General features: G+C 38.9%; 1 protein-coding gene across 1 annotated transcript in view; it reads left to right on the top strand.

Annotated features, from left to right (window-relative positions):
• LOC148424062 (von Willebrand factor A domain-containing protein 8-like) overlaps positions 1 to 15333 on the top strand; it is a 64331-nt gene extending 48998 nt beyond the window's left edge. Inside the window, exons 39-45 of the mRNA XM_088415633.1 lie at positions 258 to 414; positions 5722 to 5830; positions 8995 to 9120; positions 9470 to 9628; positions 11579 to 11677; positions 11863 to 12101; positions 13998 to 15333. Coding sequence (XP_088271759.1) covers positions 258 to 414; positions 5722 to 5830; positions 8995 to 9120; positions 9470 to 9628; positions 11579 to 11677; positions 11863 to 12101; positions 13998 to 14106 — 998 coding nt within the window. The 3' untranslated portion in view covers positions 14107 to 15333. The remainder of the gene's footprint in view (positions 1 to 257; positions 415 to 5721; positions 5831 to 8994; positions 9121 to 9469; positions 9629 to 11578; positions 11678 to 11862; positions 12102 to 13997) is intronic.
• Positions 15334 to 19328: the final 3995 nt, after the last annotated feature.

Below are 19328 nucleotides of genomic sequence, written 5' to 3'. Positions count from 1 at the left end.
ACAAGCTTTTACACACACACACACACACACACACACACACACACACACACACACACACGCACACACAATAATCACACATCAACTACATTTACATTTTCCACAGAATATCATTTTTCAATGATTTTTGGAGTGTTGGAGGCAGACAGATAATCTTGAGATAACCCATGCAAGGACAAGTAGAAAATGCAAACTTGTTTGTTATTGTGTTTTTTTTTTGTTTGTTTTTTTGTGTGCGTGTGTGTGGTTTCTCCCTGTAGGAGGTCGAGACACTGCGGGTCTTGGTGGAAAAGGGGGCCCGTATCGCTTGGATGCAGGACACAAAGTGTTCCAGGTTTCCCAAGAAGAGAAGGACGCTGTCCCAGAGGAAGTCCGTAGAGCTGCACGGGAAATGGCAGAAAAAGCTTTTAAAGACAGGTGGGTCATGTTGGACTAGGGATTGTGTAAGTGATGCTGAATTTGTCTGCCACGCAAATAGTGTTGCTGCTACTGAGTATTTGACTATACTACGGAAAATTCTAATCAAATATCAAGTATTCAGATAAAAATAAAAGATGTTTTCAGTTATAACCACAGACAACCAAAAGCACATTTCCACCTGATTATGAATGTTCACCTTTTATAAATGTTTGATGATCAACATTTTAAACTAAAATTTTAAATATTATATTAAAAAGTGCTCAGTAGGAATGGCAACTGCGTCAGGCTCTCATCATCAAAGTTAAGCTTTTTATATCTTATCATGCCAGCAAATATGGAGCATTTGAGCGCTTTTAGCTAGCGGCTAATTTATGGACACTATCAAGCTATAGTGGAGCCCAAGCATGTGCCGTAGATCAACATCTGTGTTATTAGGTAGTTTTTTTAGTGCCCTAAATTGGCAATTGAATGTGAGTCCAGGACAATTTTGTGGGGTTTTTTGTATCAGGAGTCAGCAGTCAACTAACAATTGCAAGTTGTTACCTCAAAGGCAATCATGGCCATATATTGTTCGATAAACTAAGGTTTACTCTTCTCCTTCTCATCACGATTTTGGCATGTTTTACTGTCCTGATGAATTATTGCTGCGATTAGGTTGACATATTTTTTTTTCTGACATGTATCCTAACAAGTGGGTATCTTGAGCTTTAAAAAATAAAAACTGCCTTGGGTGGTTTCTAAACTGAGGTCCTCGAATAACTCTGGACTTGTATCAGCCCTATTCGCAATCCCCAACTGGCTCCACTCTGCTTGTAATGTTTTTGTGAAGCAGCTGGGGTCACGTCACGTCGAAGGATCCGCTTTGCATCTGATTGATATGTTGCTCCTCCACACTTGCTTGCTTTGTGTAATGACCTCAGTTGTAGTGTCAAAAACAAGTGTGGAACAATATGTGTCTTTGTGGTTAGATGGATAAGGTACTCCAGAGTTGAACCTTCATCTCCTTGGTCCCATGAATGAGTGAAATCCTCCTGTGTGTGTGTGTAGGCGAGATGATACCCTTTTCAGCAGCTCCCACATGAAGGCTGTCTCTGTTCTCTCAGTTTTGTCCCCTTGTACTCTTTTTTGCCCTTCATCCTCTCAAGCGCCCACCCACCCCCTTGTCCTCCTCCCCCCAGTTATCGTGGCACACAGTGACTGCCTTCACCATCTCATGTGTTCCTTGTGTGAATCTCCTCTTCTGTTTCTCCCTGTTTTATCCATTTCCTGTTTACCACTTCCTTTCCATCTTTTTAGAAAAATCATGTCACCGCAGGTGCTTATAATTGCTCCTTTTTCAATGGATGCTGGTTTTGCTCTCCAGTCATTCGCATCTCCACCAACACAATCCTTTGTTTACTGAGCTTCAGGTGAAACATCAACCAAGCTATGATCCTCCCGTTTTAAACCGCCGGCAGTCGCTAAGGCACGCATGCAAAAACAGGCTTAGGTATGCTTAAATGACAGAGCGTGTGCACGCTACGTCGTCGACATGACTGCCAAGTCTCACCCATCATCCCCTTTTAAAATCTTCAGTACCCCCTGAAGTTCTTCAAGTACCCCTAGGGGTACTAGTACTCCCATTTGAGAACCACTGAGTTAGACTAGCAACTTCAAATAGAGGATACTCAATCTGTGCTGTTATTTTGTTGCTACGTAAATGCAAATAAAAGAAAAAAAATGGTAATGAGCTGTTTCTCTATTACAAAAGCAGAAGAAGGCTCATCTGCACAACACAGCAGTGAAGAACAGCGAGAATTGGCATGACCAAAGTCAGTTTGCACTGACTTTGAAGTTACACTTTAAGAGTGATCAGTACTTACGAACCCAATTTATTCATACGCATTTTGTTTTAGTATTCTGTATCGCGACTGTTTGATAGTAAAATTGAAGCATTTGAATTCGGCCGGAATTTAACCTCTCCGCTGAGAGTAAATGCATAGACAAATGGTTGAAAAATGAGATTGTTTTTCTATTTTGTCAGCAACTCCACCTTGTTTTTGTGGTTGTTGTTGGGTTTTTTTTTTTTCCCAATGCTGCCACTTCGAGCAAAACTACCCTATTCACTCGCTTTCTTTACTGTGTTAAATATAAGCTGAGGAATGTGGAAGAAATAGCAGCAGTCGCGGTACACACACACACACAAACACACACCAAAAGAATGTGAGGAGGAAGCAGTAGTACCATGCTTTTCTCTGTGGGCTGAGTTGGATGTGGCCAGACAACAGTTGCTCCTATAAAAGAGCAAAAGAGCATGGGATAAGTGGTAAACAAGTGTCATCACATAGCGAACTTCCATTCAGGCATGAGTACACATTAGCTCATAAGTTGTAAGAGATGCAGAAGGATTACATCTTACCAAAGAGGGACCTTCTCTTCTTTGTGTCCCAAGCAGTGCAACTGGTAAATCAAATCTTAGCTTTATTGGAACATTTTTTTCCAATAGGAAAAAATTGAAAACCAATAACTGGTCCACAGGTAAACAATCACCACAATAAAGTTATTATTAAGGGTCCAGAAAATGTCTGAAGTGTAACATTTTAATGTTCTTAATGTTTACACACGTGTAAAACTAATGTAATTGCTGCTAATGTTTAAACATTAAAAAAAATCATAACTTTAAAATGACAATATTATTATACACTTTTTTTTCTACTAACAAGTAATGGGAGCGTATTATATAACGGTTTATTCATTTTTTATTTCTGTTTGAAGTTTGCAAAAAACCTGACCTATAAAACAAAAGCAAATTACATTGTGTATTTACACAGCAGAATGCTGACGCAAACAGTGGAATTTAATCTAAAGAAAGGTTGCTATCCTAAAACTAGTTTGTGAAGCTTATGAGACACTAAAGAAAGTCATCTTAAAAGATTAAAAAAAAAAAGTACAAGTATAAATAAGAGTCCAACACGATGAAAAGGCCTCGCAAACAGATGGACAAAATTCAATATTCTATGAATGAGCTAATCCGTGTCTGCTCACTGGCCTCACTGAGCTCGCACACACATGATATCATCACTCTGATGAGTCGTTTCGTCTTCAGACGAAAACAACATTGTTCCCTGCGTTGAGAAGAGCACGTTGAGGGGGCTCAGGTATCTGGTTAGGATGCCCCCCAAATGTCTCGCTGGTGTGGTGGTCCGCACACGGCCTACTGGGAGGAAGTGACGGGGATGACCCAGGACACACTGGAGAGACTATGTCTCTCAAAAACATTACATGAGATATTTATAGAATCTTGTACTTGTGGTAAATCTTATAATAATAATTAATAACAAAGGGTTTATTCTTTATTTTGATTGATTGACATATCCACTAGAATTAAAGACAGAAGCCCAGTTATTTGATTAAGTCTTGTAAACTACTGAAGGACTTTTTCTGTCTGTTTGAAATGTCAGTCTGCATTTGAATGCACCACATTAGTGGCTGATGAATATGATTTGTCTTAATGATGGTCTGTTGATATTGGTAGCTTTGCGATGTGATTGCAATAAAACTGAAGCTCAAGCTAGGCACTCCGCAACCCCAGCTATGAAGACCAACTTCAAAATAAGAGTGTAGGGTGGCTATTGCATGGTTGTCCATCTATTATTTTGTGTGTTTAATGTTGGCCTTCACAACACACCATTGGCATGTGGTGCCATGATGTTACATCTATGATATTTGATACTTCACGGAAAGATGTATGTGAATGTTGCCTTATTCATTAACGTAATAATTAAAATATGTACTCGTGCTTTATGACTGGATGAAATCGAAAGGGGCGCCGACTAGAATATAGAAAACCACTGTCAAGTGTTTGTGTAATAAGTCAAAATTTAGAATGACAGAGTCAGAGAGGTATTGTCATAACAGTATGTATCATATTATGTTTTTTGTAACACACTGAACCGCATCAATGCAAGAGCGATTCCTAATGTTTTGATAGCATTAATCTCAAAATACTCTTGAAATGAAATCTTTAATTTAGCTGCCCTTAAGTGAAGTGTTTTGCATGTCGTAGTGTATTCTGTCGAAACATGAGGCATTTCCTGGTTGGAATGAGTCAGTCAATGCGTTTGTGTTTGTGAGTTATTTATGCCCACAGTGTGTACCTAATTATTGTGTCTATCTGCCCCCATGCAAGCACTCACACGTACACCATAGACACACATACTGTATGTACAGTGGCGAGCTGTGACACGTACTTAGTTACAGTATCTTAAGATCTGTGTATCTTTGTGCAGTCACAGTCTGCTTGTCATCACATGTTTCAAATACACAGGCACACACGTCAGGTTATGCAAACACAGCGCAGGTAACACACTCAATGATCCCTGAAGAACGCACGCTTGAAAATCTGAGCAAGGCTGAACTATTATGACGGTATTATTCAGATAATACATAGCACACCTGTCTTGTTCACAGGTGTAAAAAGGACAAATTTCAAAAGATTTACTTTGATGTGTTGAAAGCGGTACTATTGTGACCCAATAATTTGTTTTTGTAGAATCATTTTAAAAAATAAGCATGATATTGTACCCGTTCAATGATAATTGTGTATGCCATCCTAAACTCACATAAAGCTGACTAGACTAGACTCTTATAATTTACATTATTATTGTGAAATAAAAATGTTATTCTTCTGAAATGTCACATTTTTCTCCAATGTGTGTGTGTGTGTGTGTGTGTGTAATATATATATATATATATATATATATATATATATATATATATATATATATATATATATATATATATATATATATATATATATATATAATATTTTACAATTTGCATTTTTTTGTATTTTATTAATACATTCATCTTAAAAATGTGGCTTTTTCTTGTGTTGAAAGTACTTTATATACTTTTTTTCTTTTGCGCCTCTGTATTTATTCTTTGTTTAAACAAGTAAGGCTGTTGCAAATGGTTCAAGGCAAATGAAGTTTAAATTTCTTGCAGACAGTCAGAGCCGAGATTCAAAACGCTCTACCAGCTGAGCATCAGCATCCCTGAAATAATGATGCATCAAATGTACTTTTTTTCCAAACTAAATTGGATTAAACTAAGCATTGTTACAAGGCTTGTAAAATTTCCTTTACGATCATAAACATTAAAATTACTTCTTTTTTTTCATCCAATTCTCCCAAAATATGGTCAATATATAACAAGTTGTTGGCAGTTGACAATTGTCATTCTATTGTTTAAAAACAAACAAAAAACAACAATGGTCCATTAAAAATATTTCATGAATATAAAAGTGTATCTGTGTCTTCACAGGCTGAAAGAGATCAACATGAGCGAGTATGATGCCACTACCTATGAGAGGTTCTCCAGCGCTGTCAGAAGACAAGTTCAGTCCCTGCGCATTATCCTGGACACGTTGCAGGTTTGCTCGTCATGTATAACTTTTCTTACATACTACTGTATTTCTTAAGGGGGGAGTATTCTTGAACATTCATGTAAAACTTCATTTAAACCACTTCAACTTTTAAATAAATGAATAAAAACTTCACCGGCACAGACAGCAAAGGTTTTAAAAGACATTTACAGATTGATAGAGTAGGAAAGATAACTCCAGCAGTCAAGTGCTGTAGCCATTACTTGCATTGAGTGAGCAAGCCAAGGTCAGCAATAATAATGTGGCAAGCTAACATTAGAAAATGTAGACCAACCTCAGAACTGTGTATGCTAACCACTGGACCACGGTACCACCCTTATAAAGAATAGGTAAAGCTAAAGTTAGTTGCAAACTGCAGTGTCAGCTTTTCTCGCTGACTCGGATGGACAATGTAAGGTAAAGCTGTGATTTGAATAGTGACATTTTCCCTACATAAACGAGAAACGTAAGACAAAAGCCGATACAATGTATCTACAGATGACATATTGACAACTACCAACCGTAGAAAGCTGTTTTTAATACTCATGTGGAGCAGACCAACAATCCAATCGTAGCAAAACTTAGTTATCTTATTCTCAGAGTACAAGTCGACCTCACTTATAAGTTGACCCCCTACTTCAATATGAGGGTGAATTTTATAAAAACACGATTATTAGTCTACCCCTTACTTTATTGGTTATATAGATCATGGCTGTCCAATTAAAATACAAAGTGTGTTATTAAAATGACAAAATGAGGGTACTTTTAGAGGCATTTAACTAATTTTGCTACAATTAAATGATTTGAAGTTTCAGTGATTTATTTTTTGACACAGATGAATATTAATTTGTCGAAAAGCCCTAAAAGTTATCGTCATTATATGACACGCCAAATAGCTCCTCCCATTTAACTCCAGGACATCCTCTCCTTCCTACTTGTCATTTGTTCAAATACCCTTCTTACTCTTCCACGGGCAGTCATCTTCGGACCGGTCCAATTTGTTTGAAATGGATTTCTTCAGAAATGATTTGCTGATCATCTTACTTGGGATAGAATTCAAGTTTTCTTTATCCAAGTTATGTCTGTTGTGAGATCAGAGCGTGGAAGGTTGCCCTTCGCTGTCCCCCCCACCACCAGCCGACATCCAAGCCGGCTACAAGCACACGTCCACGGGCTGAAGGTGACAAGCCAAGCAGTATTTTCCGTTTCATAATGCGTCAAAATCTGTCAAAAAAAAAATGAGCCACGCAACCTCAGTTCGGACAACAAAAACGCAATTAGGTGGTAAAATGTATTTTCGCGATGTTCTGTGGAAACATTCTAAAACGGATGCATACTCTATCAAATAAGAAGTATATATCATCATTTTAAGTCGTCTAAATGCCATGATATTACTTGTTTCGCATTAGAATTAATGTATTTCAAACAAAAAAGTGGTCTGTAAATGAGGAAAATTAGAAAAAAAACACTCGACTTGTACTCTGAGAAATACAGTATTTATCGACTGTTAACGAGAAAACTGGCTATTCAATATGAATTTTGCAAATCCGATTTTTCTCATCACCCACAGTGATAAACAGTTCCTCGCCCTATCAAGGCTTTAAAAATGTGGCGATTGAACTTTAGAGTGTCTTCAACAGGTTAAAAAAGTGGTACAGAGAAGATTGGAAGAGTCATAGAAAGGCATAAAAGAGGATGTCCTGGGAAATGTATTGGGGCAATTTATAGAACAAAACCTCAAACAAAACCTCTTGTGAATTTTGCCCTCCAGCTCTAAAGCCAGTCCTTAAGGTTGTTTTACTACTAATGCTACTCATATAACCAAAAAACATTGTTTTACTGGCACCTAAAATACACTTTAATCGCGCTGACATGTCTGTATTGCATTCAGGGAGTGATGTCATTTCATTGTTTTGACTTTGCTAGGGAGGTGTCGTTTAGGATTCGTGTGAGTACTCAAGTGCGTGTGCGTAGAGGTGTGTGTCACATAGGAATGATTACAGAGCAGCCATGCTAGCTCTATTATTCTCCCGTCCAGGTGTGAGGGTCTTTGTGCACGTTTGATTTTTTTTTTTTTTTTTTTTTCCCCCAGCCAGGTGTTTGCCACCATGTAAGGGGGTGCTTTGAATGTGAACAACAGTGCTTATTGTTTGTCCTTGTCACCGCGGGCTGTTAATATAAGGGAGATTACACGTGTGTGATGCCACTGAAGTCGTGTTATTTTTATCATACCTGTTGAGAGATTTAGCACACTCATGCACGCACCCACACACACATGCAGTATACACACACAATGAAGTATTCCTGGAAATCTTCAGCAATACATTGAGCATATGAAGTGCTTGAAGGAAAGCCCCTTCATTCTTTCAACATCCAGGAGATTATGCTACATCTATAAGCAGCCGGGACATAAAATGATCCAGCTCGCCCACGACCCTAGTGAGGTTAAACAGCAGAAGATTGATGTGGTTTGTTTTGTTACTTTTTATTGTACTCATTTGTAGACCCTTTTGCTTCAGTGAAAGCCAATGCTCAAATTCCACTTCTATGTTTATCTTTACCATTTGCCCTTTTGGCTGTCCGTGGTGCATTTTTGTGGTAGTCTTACGAAAAAAAAAAAGCAATTTTAAGAAACCGCCCGGAAGATGTCTATTTTCTACTAATTACAGTGTTTTTCATTTAAGAAATTGGATCTGGAACTCATCTCTTTATATTAAGACAAAACCTTTAGCAGTAAATCACTGCCTGGTTTTATTACTATTGTCAGTTGACTTTGCCTTTCTCTACCTAAGTATTTTTGCTGTCATCCCGGGAGCTTGGAAAGGAGTAAGAATATAAATTACAGTCATCATTTTTCAAAAGTGAAAGTAGCCAGAAAAGTAAATTTTCAAGTCAAGTGAGTTATATTAAGTTATTCACTGCCATTTATGGTAAAAGAAGTTAAAGATCCATTTTTACTAGGTTGGCACTGAATGAGTTAAGTACACAAACAAAATTAGTGCTGCACTGTTACTTTCCACCCGTGATGTTAATTATGAGGACGCTTTGCCCATTAGGTTTTTGTCATAGATGCATTCAATGTAGCCTTCAAGGGTTACTATTGCTAAGTGGAAAAAATGACTTTTTGTGTGCATGCGTGTGTGTGGCTGTGTGTGTATGCGTGTGTGTTTCAGGCTAAAGCCAAAGAGCGACAGTGGCTAAAGAACCAGGCCCTGGGAGAACTGGATGATGCAAAAATCATTGATGGTCTCACTGGTGAAAGAGCTATATATAAACGCAGAGGGGAACTGGATCCTGAGGTTACAATATTCATTTTCTTTTTTTTTTTTGTCAACTACTCCACCACACCTTTAAACATACACACAATTATACCCGCACACACACAAATACACAGTCGACCTTCAGGTGTCAGTCGGTACATTCCAGTGGTATATGTCAGATTATTATATTCTGGCATTCTTCACGGGTGGCATGCATTCTGCTGTCATGCATACTCATTGAGGAATTATTCTGAGATAAATATACAACCATAATGTCATTGTGCATTGTTCTTCTGTGTTATTCCTTTCTATATTTTGAGCCCAAAAATGAACAAGTGCCCTGTGTTTTTATTGTGTGTCTGTGTGTGTGTGTGTCATTCATTCACAGCCTGGCACGCCACAGCAAAAGCCCAAGCGTCTGCGTGTGCTAGCCGATGTGTCAGGAAGTATGTACCGTTTTAACGGCGTGGATGGCCGCCTGGAGCGCTCCATGGAGGCTGTGTGTATGGTCATGGAGGCTCTGGAAAGCTATGAGCATAAGTTCAAGGTGAAGGTGGTCACACTACAACGTCCTGTTTTTTTATCAACATTGACTTTTGTTTGATTCATAGATGTGTATTTTTCCAACATTTTTTGTGACTGTGAACAAAAAAATCATTTACTGTTTACTTTTAATGAAGAAACAATCAAATAAAAATTTAGGCATTTAAAGGGGTACTCATCCCACTGCCAAAGTCTTTCTCCACTCCTCATTGAGATAAAGGGGCAAAGCGACCTTGTCAGAATTGCCGCGATGTCAGACATGTCTGCTAGTCTAATGAAAGGACAAATGACCAAATTATGTTTATCCAAGTGTTTAACCAGAAGATGGCACTACACAAATTTTTTTGCCCCAAATTTAAGTTTTCAACAAACATGCAAACAAACAATAATCAGAGTATGTGGACAACAAAAGTAAACACTAGTGCTGGACAACAATATCGATATATCAATATATTGCGTTACAAAGTGACGCCATACGCGTATCGCAATATGACGGTTAATTTCCGATATATCGCGAATCGATTTTTAAACAACTTTCTTTTTTCTTTTTTTTTCTTTTTTTTTTTTTATCAATCCGCTGTGGAGTGCCTTTCGTATTATGATTTCTGTCAAATTATGAATCATTCCAAGCGCTTCAAAAACACCACAATAAATGTTACAGTATATTACCTTTCGAGTGAGGCCATGTTCCAAAGCAAACGTGGTGGCAGAGGAGGAGGGAAAACAGCAGAAAAAGAAAACTTTATGATATGAAAAGAACATTTGCTTCGTTTCAGGCTTTGTAGTCCTATCTCGAGCTTCCGCACAGTGTTCAAGTCATCCGAAGTCAGCTCCTGGATGTCATAGGTCTCCAGTCCTCGAGGGCCGCAAACCTGCATGTTTTCGATACAGCTCTGGTTAACACACTTGATTCAAATGATTAGGATCATTTTCAAGCTCCTGCAGAGCTTGCTGATTAGCTAATAATTTGAGTCAGGTGTGTTTATGACAGAAGCATCAAAAACATGCATGATTGCGCCCCTTGAGGACTGGCGTTTGAGACCTATGCTGTACGTGTTCCTGAGAAGCGCAATAATATCCAAGCAGCCACATTAATGAGCAGTAGAATCTGATGTTGTGTTTATGTTAAATGGGAATTTTGAGATTTCAAGTTCTGTGATGTTTTATTTCGCTTTGATTCTTATAAACGCTAAATAATTTTCTTAATATGAAGAAAAAAAAACCTGTACAGATGCGACCGTATCTCGGTGTCACTGTATTTGATACATTCTAACAATGCTAAATTATAACAATAGATTTCTTCTTGGTTTGCGAGTGATCTGTTTCACAGATCAGTTTTGTTTACGGCTGAAGACCAAAAATGGCAGAAAAAGACAAGATTCTCAATATATCGTGATACGTGTCGCAATACGCCTTTGCTGTATCGTAGTATGTCACAATACACATTTAAGACCCGATACCCGGCACTAAGACACGCATATATTAAATTTAAAAAAAAGAACTTGATTTGGGGATAAAACTGTTTTGCTACTCAATTTAGGAGTACATGCAAGAAGGCGCAAAGAGGTACACGAAACATCAAACAGTGGAGATATACAAGGCTGTAATTGTGTTTTTTTGCAAATGAGCAGTTTCATTGTGTAGGAACAGCCCATTCGTAACATTTCATACTAGATACCGAACATAACATACTGAACTGAAATAGAAGACTTGAGGCAGCGATGCCAGGCTGACATGCTCTTATATAAGCTAGTTATGCTGGAAACCTGACAAGAATTTGGAAAGCATGTATATAGTACATTCAACGGGGCTGAAATACTCACTTGGGCATCGTATAGCAGCACACATCAGCCCGAATTCAGGATGGCGCTATTGCACCATTTATGTTCAAGAAAATAAATCTTATAATTTCTACCAGTGATAAATCTCATCTGTTTTCTTATCTTGACCACAGTACGACATAATGGGCCACTCGGGAGACGGCTATGACATTGAACTAGTCCGCGTGGACAAAGTCCCCAAGAACAATAAGGAGAGGCTAAAAGTTCTCAAGGTAGGTGGTTGTGGAACCGTTAATGCTCTGTCACTGCGATCTAGTCCTTGATTATTGTTTTGTTTTGTTTTGTTTTATTCAAATTGTTTTATTCTAATTGAAATGCTTTTTTTCCACAATTTTGTTGTATTGAAAGAAAATACTAAATCTGGTTCCCCGATTATCTCTTCCCGTTCGCCATACAGACTATGCATGCCCACTCCCAGTTCTGCATGAGCGGCGACCACACGCTAGAGGGTACAGCAGCCAGCATCAAGGAGCTGGCGCGAGAGGAAGCCGATGAGCATTTTGTGGTGGTGCTGAGCGACGCCAATCTGGAGCGATACGGCATCCGGCCTGAGCGCTTCGCCCGGGTCCTCACCTCGGACCCCCAGGTCAACGCCTTTGCCGTTTTCATCGGGTCGCTGGGTGATCAGGCTGAAAGGTGAGCAGGGGGTAAAATGAAAGATTATCGATTACATGTTGACCTGAGGGAAGGCTTGGAATTTTTGAATGGTCAAACTGGTGACACGTTTACAAATCATTAATTTATAAAGCAATCATCTACAACACATTTTCAAAGTTCAACCACTTTAACAAACACACTTTAAAGTTACAACCAAGGCTACCATTTTCACAGTTCCCACACTTTCAAATTGGGGTTGAAAAACCATCTAATTGGGGTTTTAAAAGGTAGCATTAGGCTTTAAATGTAGGGATTTAAATTAGGCTTTCAAGTTAGGTCTTGAATCGAGTTATAGTTAGTTAATTATTGGAAGTAGGATTTTTTTCCATGTTCCAATTTAAAGTAAAGATTGGAGTTTCAATTAAGTGTCCAGGGTTTCAAAATCGGCTACAGATTCAAAAGTATTTTAACCCTTTGAACCCAATGCATCCCACAGCTTTGGGAAAAATGGCATCCCGTCATTTAAACACAACAAGCCGGTGCTGGGCCCGCTGTCAACAAGCTAGCTTGTGTTATACAGTTTCTCGTGAATTAACAATCTAGTACAGTGGAAATAGATTGATAATATGTGTATATATGTGTGTTACTATAAATTACACTGATTACTATGTATATAATAATCACTTCTCTGGCATTTTTCTATTATTATTATTATTATTATTATTATTAATAATAATAATAATAATAATATAAAATACAGATGAGACCAAAAATCCCAGGGCCTGTAACCTAATCAATGGAAGTGGGAATTTTTTAAACTAATTTTTTAAACCCCGTATTTCCAAGTATCTTAGACTTATAAAGAAGTAATATATGCCTTTTTTTTGGGGTGGGGGGGGGGGGGGCGTCTTTAGTGAAAGGGTGAAACCGGATTTCAAGTAATGGTTTCAAATGAGGTTAATAAGTTTTTTTTCAATTGCCAAAGTGGAGTTTCAAATTCAGGTTTAAAATCAGGGTTTGAAATTGCAAACAGTTTGAAGGCATGACTTGGGATTTTAATTGAGTGACAAGTAAGAGTTGAGTTTTAAAGTAGTATTTTAAGGCCACTGTTAAGGTTGCAAGGCATAGGTGTTGAATTCCAGGCCTTAAGGGCCAATATCCTGCAAGTTTTCTGGTTTTCTCACACCTGATCACACCTGATTCGAATGATTAGTTTATTAGATTTTATTATTTATTAGTGTTTATTGCTCTGCAGGAGATTGAAAATGATCCTAATCATTTGCATCCGGTGTGTTTGAGAAAGAAGGCTCGAAAACATACAGGCCATTGGCCCTCGATGATTGGAGTTTGACAGCCTTGGCTTAGGGTTTTAAAATCATAGTTGGGGTTCCAAAACGGGGGTTTCAAGGGACTGCTTTGGTGTTCAAGTAAGGGTCTGTAGCTTGTGAATACGATTTTAAATTTGGGTTCCACCTTCGGGTTTAAATCAAGAGCTTGTTTTTCAGTGTCAGAACAAAAGTTGGGGTTTCGAACCTGAGTTAGGGTTTTCAAGACATCCAAAAAAACCACAAAAAGAAATACAGTGGCTTTCCTTTGTATCTTCACTTTCACTGTCAAAAGTCGCCAAACAGACTGAGCTTCCCCAAAGGATGCAGCTAGATGCACTCCGGCATGTGGACTGATAGCTGAGGAATGGTCACATCCAGAATGGGAAGAAGAAAACAAAGCTTTTTGTCTAATTGTCTAAATGTCAAGAAGAAAGATGTCCCCCATTAATGTTTACCATGAGCGCTTCCTCTTCTTTGTTGTTCACACAGAACACCGAAAGACGGATTGGACACGTTGTCTTCATCCATTCACTAAACAAATAATAGCGTCAAAGTGTTCAACATTTTTTTTTTTTTTTTTTAAATTTGGTGTCTTTTTTTGTGACAGGCTCCAAAGGACCCTTCCGGCTGGGAGATCTTTTGTTGCTATGGATACCAAGCAGATCCCCCAAATCCTACAGCAAATCTTCACTTCAACCATGCTTTCCAGCATCTGACAATGCCTCTGACTGATGCCACACACATGCCCGCACACACAAATTCTGGCTACTTTTATCTTTGCAACCCAAAAGTCAAATGGTCGGCTGGCGGAGCTTCTCTGGAATCAGCGAGGAATGCACCGTCTGAGTGAAGACTCTCTTGCGGGCGGCCGCCTTCATTCGAGCCCGGGGCGGCCGTGTCAACACGTTCAAGTCTTTTCTGCCCTGGATGATTGTCATCTCAATCTCACGAGGAATCTGAGATCTTATTTCATGGTCAGACCTCCCACTCTGTTCCTGTTAGTGTTACTGAGTCTCTTCGTCATTTGTGTGGCTCAAATCAACTTTTCAATATGTGGCACATCTTCACTGGCCTTTTTTATATTGGGGAAAAAAGTTGTTGGACTAATGGTTTAAGCCAATGCTTCTCAATTATATTTTGCCATGCGACCCTCTAAGAAAGAGAAAACCTTTCGGGCCCCCCGCATTCGACACACTATAAGTAAGATTATTAGCTATAAAAACTGGAATAGTATGCCCCCTTTTTAACATGAGCAAAAGAAAAAAAGCAATATAAATCAACTTTCAACAACTGTTAATTACTTTTTATAGCGTTTATATGGGTTACAGTTTAGTCTAAAACTGAAAAAAAGCAAGGGCATCAAAGTGTCGGAAACTAAAAAAAAAATGACTTAGTTATTAATTTATTGCAATTATACTTTACATGACAAAACAAAGCATTTTTCCTGGGGTCACCCCCGCCCCCCCACACACACACACTATTTGAGAAGCATTGGTACAAGCTATTAACACAAAGAAATACTTTTCATATCAAACAGACAAATTGTCATGATAAAACTTAAGCTTGCTAGCAGTTTTTTGAGCATGTCACGTGTTGCTAGGCAGAGTTCATCTCAACCCACCTAGCCATCTATTTTCAACAGCGCTTGTCTTCATGAGGAGCATGGGGAAACAGGAGCCTACCAGAGCTTATTATGGATGAAAGGTGATGTACGCTTTGGACTGGTCACCAGTAAATCACAGGGCAAATAATAAGAAAGTGACCATACAATTTTATTTGATTTGACTTGATGAACTGTGTTTCTCTCATTTGAACATTTAAAGCAGAGCACAAATGAAACAATCAAAGATGCACATTTATATATACAGTATAATGTATTCAACTGTAAATAATAATTTCAGTAAAAGGACATTCAGTAATTGTAATAAACAATTGCCACATTGCTTTTTTCTCTGTAGTCGTCAATTAGCTGTAGTGTTATGTGTTTTTAAGTTTTGTCTTTCATAAAAAGTGTGTTTATGTCGTGATGTCTCAATTGCAGTCTTGGGTTTCAAAATGTTTCAAAACAAATGTGTCAGTTCTCTGTCCCACTTTCTTGACTCTTATATACATATCCATCCATTCATCCATTTTTTTTATAGCCGCTTATCCTTACAAGGGTCACAGGTTTGCAGGTGCCTATCCCAGCAGTCTAGGGACACTCTGAACTGGTTGCCAGCCAATCGCAGGGCAGAGAGGGACTACCAACTACTCACACACCCAATCACAGCTAAGGATGATTTAGAACGTCTAATACACCTGCCATGCATGTTTTTGGAGCGTGGGAGGAAGCTGGAGTGAACCCACGCAAGCGCGGGGAGAACATGCAAGCTCCACGCAAGGAGGATTTGAACTCACGACCTTGAACTGTGAGCAGACGTGATAACCACTCTTCCACAGAGCTGCGCTTATATACATCTCAATAAATGTTAATATTAATTAATAGTGTTAATTAAAAGTTCAATCATAGTATCATATTAATAGTTCAATTCACAAAGAAAACCATATTACTATATAAATATAGAGAGAGCGCTTCTTTAAAAAAACATTTTTGTATTTCTTGTGATCGTGAATGAGAATTTAAAAAAAAAAATTTAAATCCGGAAAAAGTTCTCTGTGTAGTGATACTCATTATAAGCATTTATTATCACCCAAAAACCTTGCTAATAAGAAATTTCCACAAAAAAAGGTTGAACCTTTAACCCCTCCCCCCCAATAAAAAAAAACAAAATAAGTATATAATTTTCCCTTTAAATCCGCAAACACGTGAGTTTGTAGTTGCTGAAATGACATTGTGGGGGGGTTGTATTTTTCTTACAATTTCCTGGTAAATTCTTACATGAGCAACAAGGAACAAAACAATGTGAAATACTTAGTAACAAGTTTTTAACGTCATTTGAAAACGCTTCATCAGCTGCTTTTCTTCAGCGGTCCAGAGCAGGAGAACACAAACACCCACTCAGTCACCTTCCCCAACTGCTCGCTGAGAATCTTCCACAATGCGCCGGTGTTCTGCCCCGCAGTGACCTTTGGCCGGGCCGAGCCGGACCGGTAATTACACAGAGCTCCACTTTCTCCTTTTGCTTCCTGCACTAGATCATTTTATTGACATGAAGTGTTACACTTATTTGGGGAAAAGTCAGCCATGTGATGCCGCCTAGACGGGTGGCGGTGTCGCATGTGTTTACTTAAGAAGAGTCAGTTGTTTAAAAAAGAAATGTGAGCAACCTATTTCAAGGGCGATGCCATCGCGTCATTGTGGAGCCCGTAGCCTCGAAGACACATAAAAGGTGACCGTCTTCAGCACACGTTTGATTGATTGATGGCCGGTGTCACGGCAGCACAGCAGGCTGCGAAGGGGGGGTGTTCGAGGGGCATGGGAGCGGGGGGCGTATCGCTCCTCTTAGCCAAGCAGGGTGATTGATAGCCGGCTGTCAGTGTGCTGGAGTTCACACTGCAGGAATGTTACGACGTGGTCACAAGATTTCTCAACCATACGTGTATGCGTGTGTGCGTGTGTGTGTGTGTGTGTGCGCGCAGTCATGTGTCAAGAGTGCATGGGGTGTCGAGAAGGGAAATCAGCCCATCAAGCAGGGCAAGTTGCTGAGTCTGAGATGTTTTGTCTTTCTTTTGAAAAACATTTGTTTTTTCTTGATTGAACATGTTGAACATGTAGATATTTAAGAAAACTATTACTGCAGCACACATATTTACTTAAATCTTAAATGATTAAACCTTACAGTAACTGTACTGTTCTCCCTTCCCGTTCCCATCCCTTTGGCTGTAGTCTCATGGAGAGCCGCGGTTATTTTAGCGGCGCCCAGAAGTCTAATTAGAGTGAAGCCTGTAGCTAGTGAAACACGAATGCTGCACAACTTCGGGTATTTATTGGCAAAATGAAGTCGAGCCGCCTTGCAAGTAAAAGGAAAAATGACAGTTTTTCGACAAACAGCAGCCTGATGGACCTGGTTCCTCCCTGATGATTGATGTCGAAAACCGTCGAGGTTTTCGAGGACGTGTCGATCTCGAAGGAAACCCATTCCAATTCCGTTGTTGCCAGCGATGAAATAAGACAATGTAGTGTGCATTTATTTTATAAGATGGTCTTGATTGAGTGACTGAAGTGAAGACTGTAAAATTCAGCCTTTGCTTTTGTTTTAATCTGTAGTGAGAAGTTGTTTTTTTTTTTCAGAAGTTCATTTGTTTTATTTTTTTAATAAAATGACGAAGGTTTAATATTTTTTTCTGGGAGCAACGGATGAAGGTTTAATTGTTTATTTTTTTGTAATGAATGTGATGCTAGGGGTTTAATTCTTTTAGGGGAGGTTCAATTTTTGTTGGCTATCAATTGAAGTGAAGATGGAAGTGCAGTTAATAATTGGCTGATGGAGCGACTGGACGACATTTCCAGTTTGGCTAAACTTCCAAAAATGACAGCCCAACGACTGTGCAAGGGGGTCCACGGTAGAGACAAACTGGAAAAAAAAAAAAAAAACGTGAATCACCCACCTTTTAATTTGACAAAACTTGGATTCACAGTTACAACTGTTTAATTTTTAAGTAATGTTTAAACAACTTTAAGTGCTTTTCACACAGCAAGTAAATTTCTTTCAGTTGGAATTACCATTGGACCATAATTACGGGACCAAGATGACACTAAACTGCTTTTACGAGCCTTCAAAAAGGAATGCCCCAAAATGTTGCGATTTGTAATTTTGCTGTTCAGATTCTGCACAGCAAAGTTTGATAACAAGTAGTGAAACTCTTAACAGTACAGTTAGGCATGCACTGAATTTTTTCAAGAGCTCAAAGGAAGTTGACCTGTAAAGGTCACAGTGCTTTTTTTGGTTCATCCTGAAATTTAACACATGCATGTACTGTACGTTCAGGTTGTATGTATAGTAACATACATTAAACTTGTGCATATCCAATCTCATCCACACACAAAATATAAACAGCTCTTTATCCCTTCTGTTGCAATAGCCTGTTAGCAAACACCTGACGTCACATCTTAATTAACTTGAGAGGAGCCTCGTGAACTGGCTCACTGTTAGAGCCAAAAGAACCCGACACTTAGAAATGCGGACTAGAGACGCGGTGGCCGCGGCTTTTTTGGACCGTTTGGTGAGAGACATGTTAGGGCAAAGATGTGATTACAAGACTTGTTCTTCATCACATCACCTGTGATTAATGGCAGTGTGTTGCAGGAGCTACTCTTCACTGATATATCAGTGCTATAATGGCCTGTCAGATCAGAGTAAAGCACAGAATGGACAAAAGAGTAACTGGACACTTGCATTCACCTACACCACAAGTATCAAAGCCAAGGCCCAGGGGCCAGATCTGGCCCGCCACATCGTTTAATGTGGCCAGCAAAATGCTAATTATGACTTCAAGTTTCTGGCTAAAATTTTAAATTTGTAAGTCGTCTTCGATTTCTACACTTTTTTTCGCTACCGATACCACTTTGAATAGTTCTTAGCCGCATCAGATTTCAACATGTGTAAATGTGTGGTGCTCATACATAAAATTTATTTGACTTCACAGTCACAATGGCCCTCCGACGGAAACTGTTACTAAAATGGTGCCCATAAGAAAAAATGAATTTGACACTCCTGACCTACAGAATCATAGTGTGAATGTATCCATACACATAAGCATTTTCAATTAGAATAGAGTAGGACTATAAAAAACAATCAAAACATTTTTCTTGTCTTCTTCAAGTCTTGCATGAGGCGCAGTCTTAATATGCCCAGTAGTGAGCTAAATTGAGTTTTGTTTTTTTTTGCAGACCTGTGCAAGCAGGCTTAGTGGCACGTTTTGCTGTTGTTGTTGTTTTTAACGGCCTTTAATGGCCACCGAGGACAGGAACACAACCAACTTGTTTCACCACCTATCG

Source organism: Hippichthys cyanospilos, chromosome 5 (assembly GCF_059441005.1).
Source record: "Hippichthys cyanospilos isolate Australia breed blue-spotted pipefish chromosome 5, RoL_Hcya_1.0, whole genome shotgun sequence".
NCBI classification, from domain to species: Eukaryota; Metazoa; Chordata; class Actinopteri; order Syngnathiformes; family Syngnathidae; genus Hippichthys; species Hippichthys cyanospilos.
Note: the sequence above shows the minus strand (reverse complement) of the source record. Positions and strands in the feature narration are given on the sequence as shown.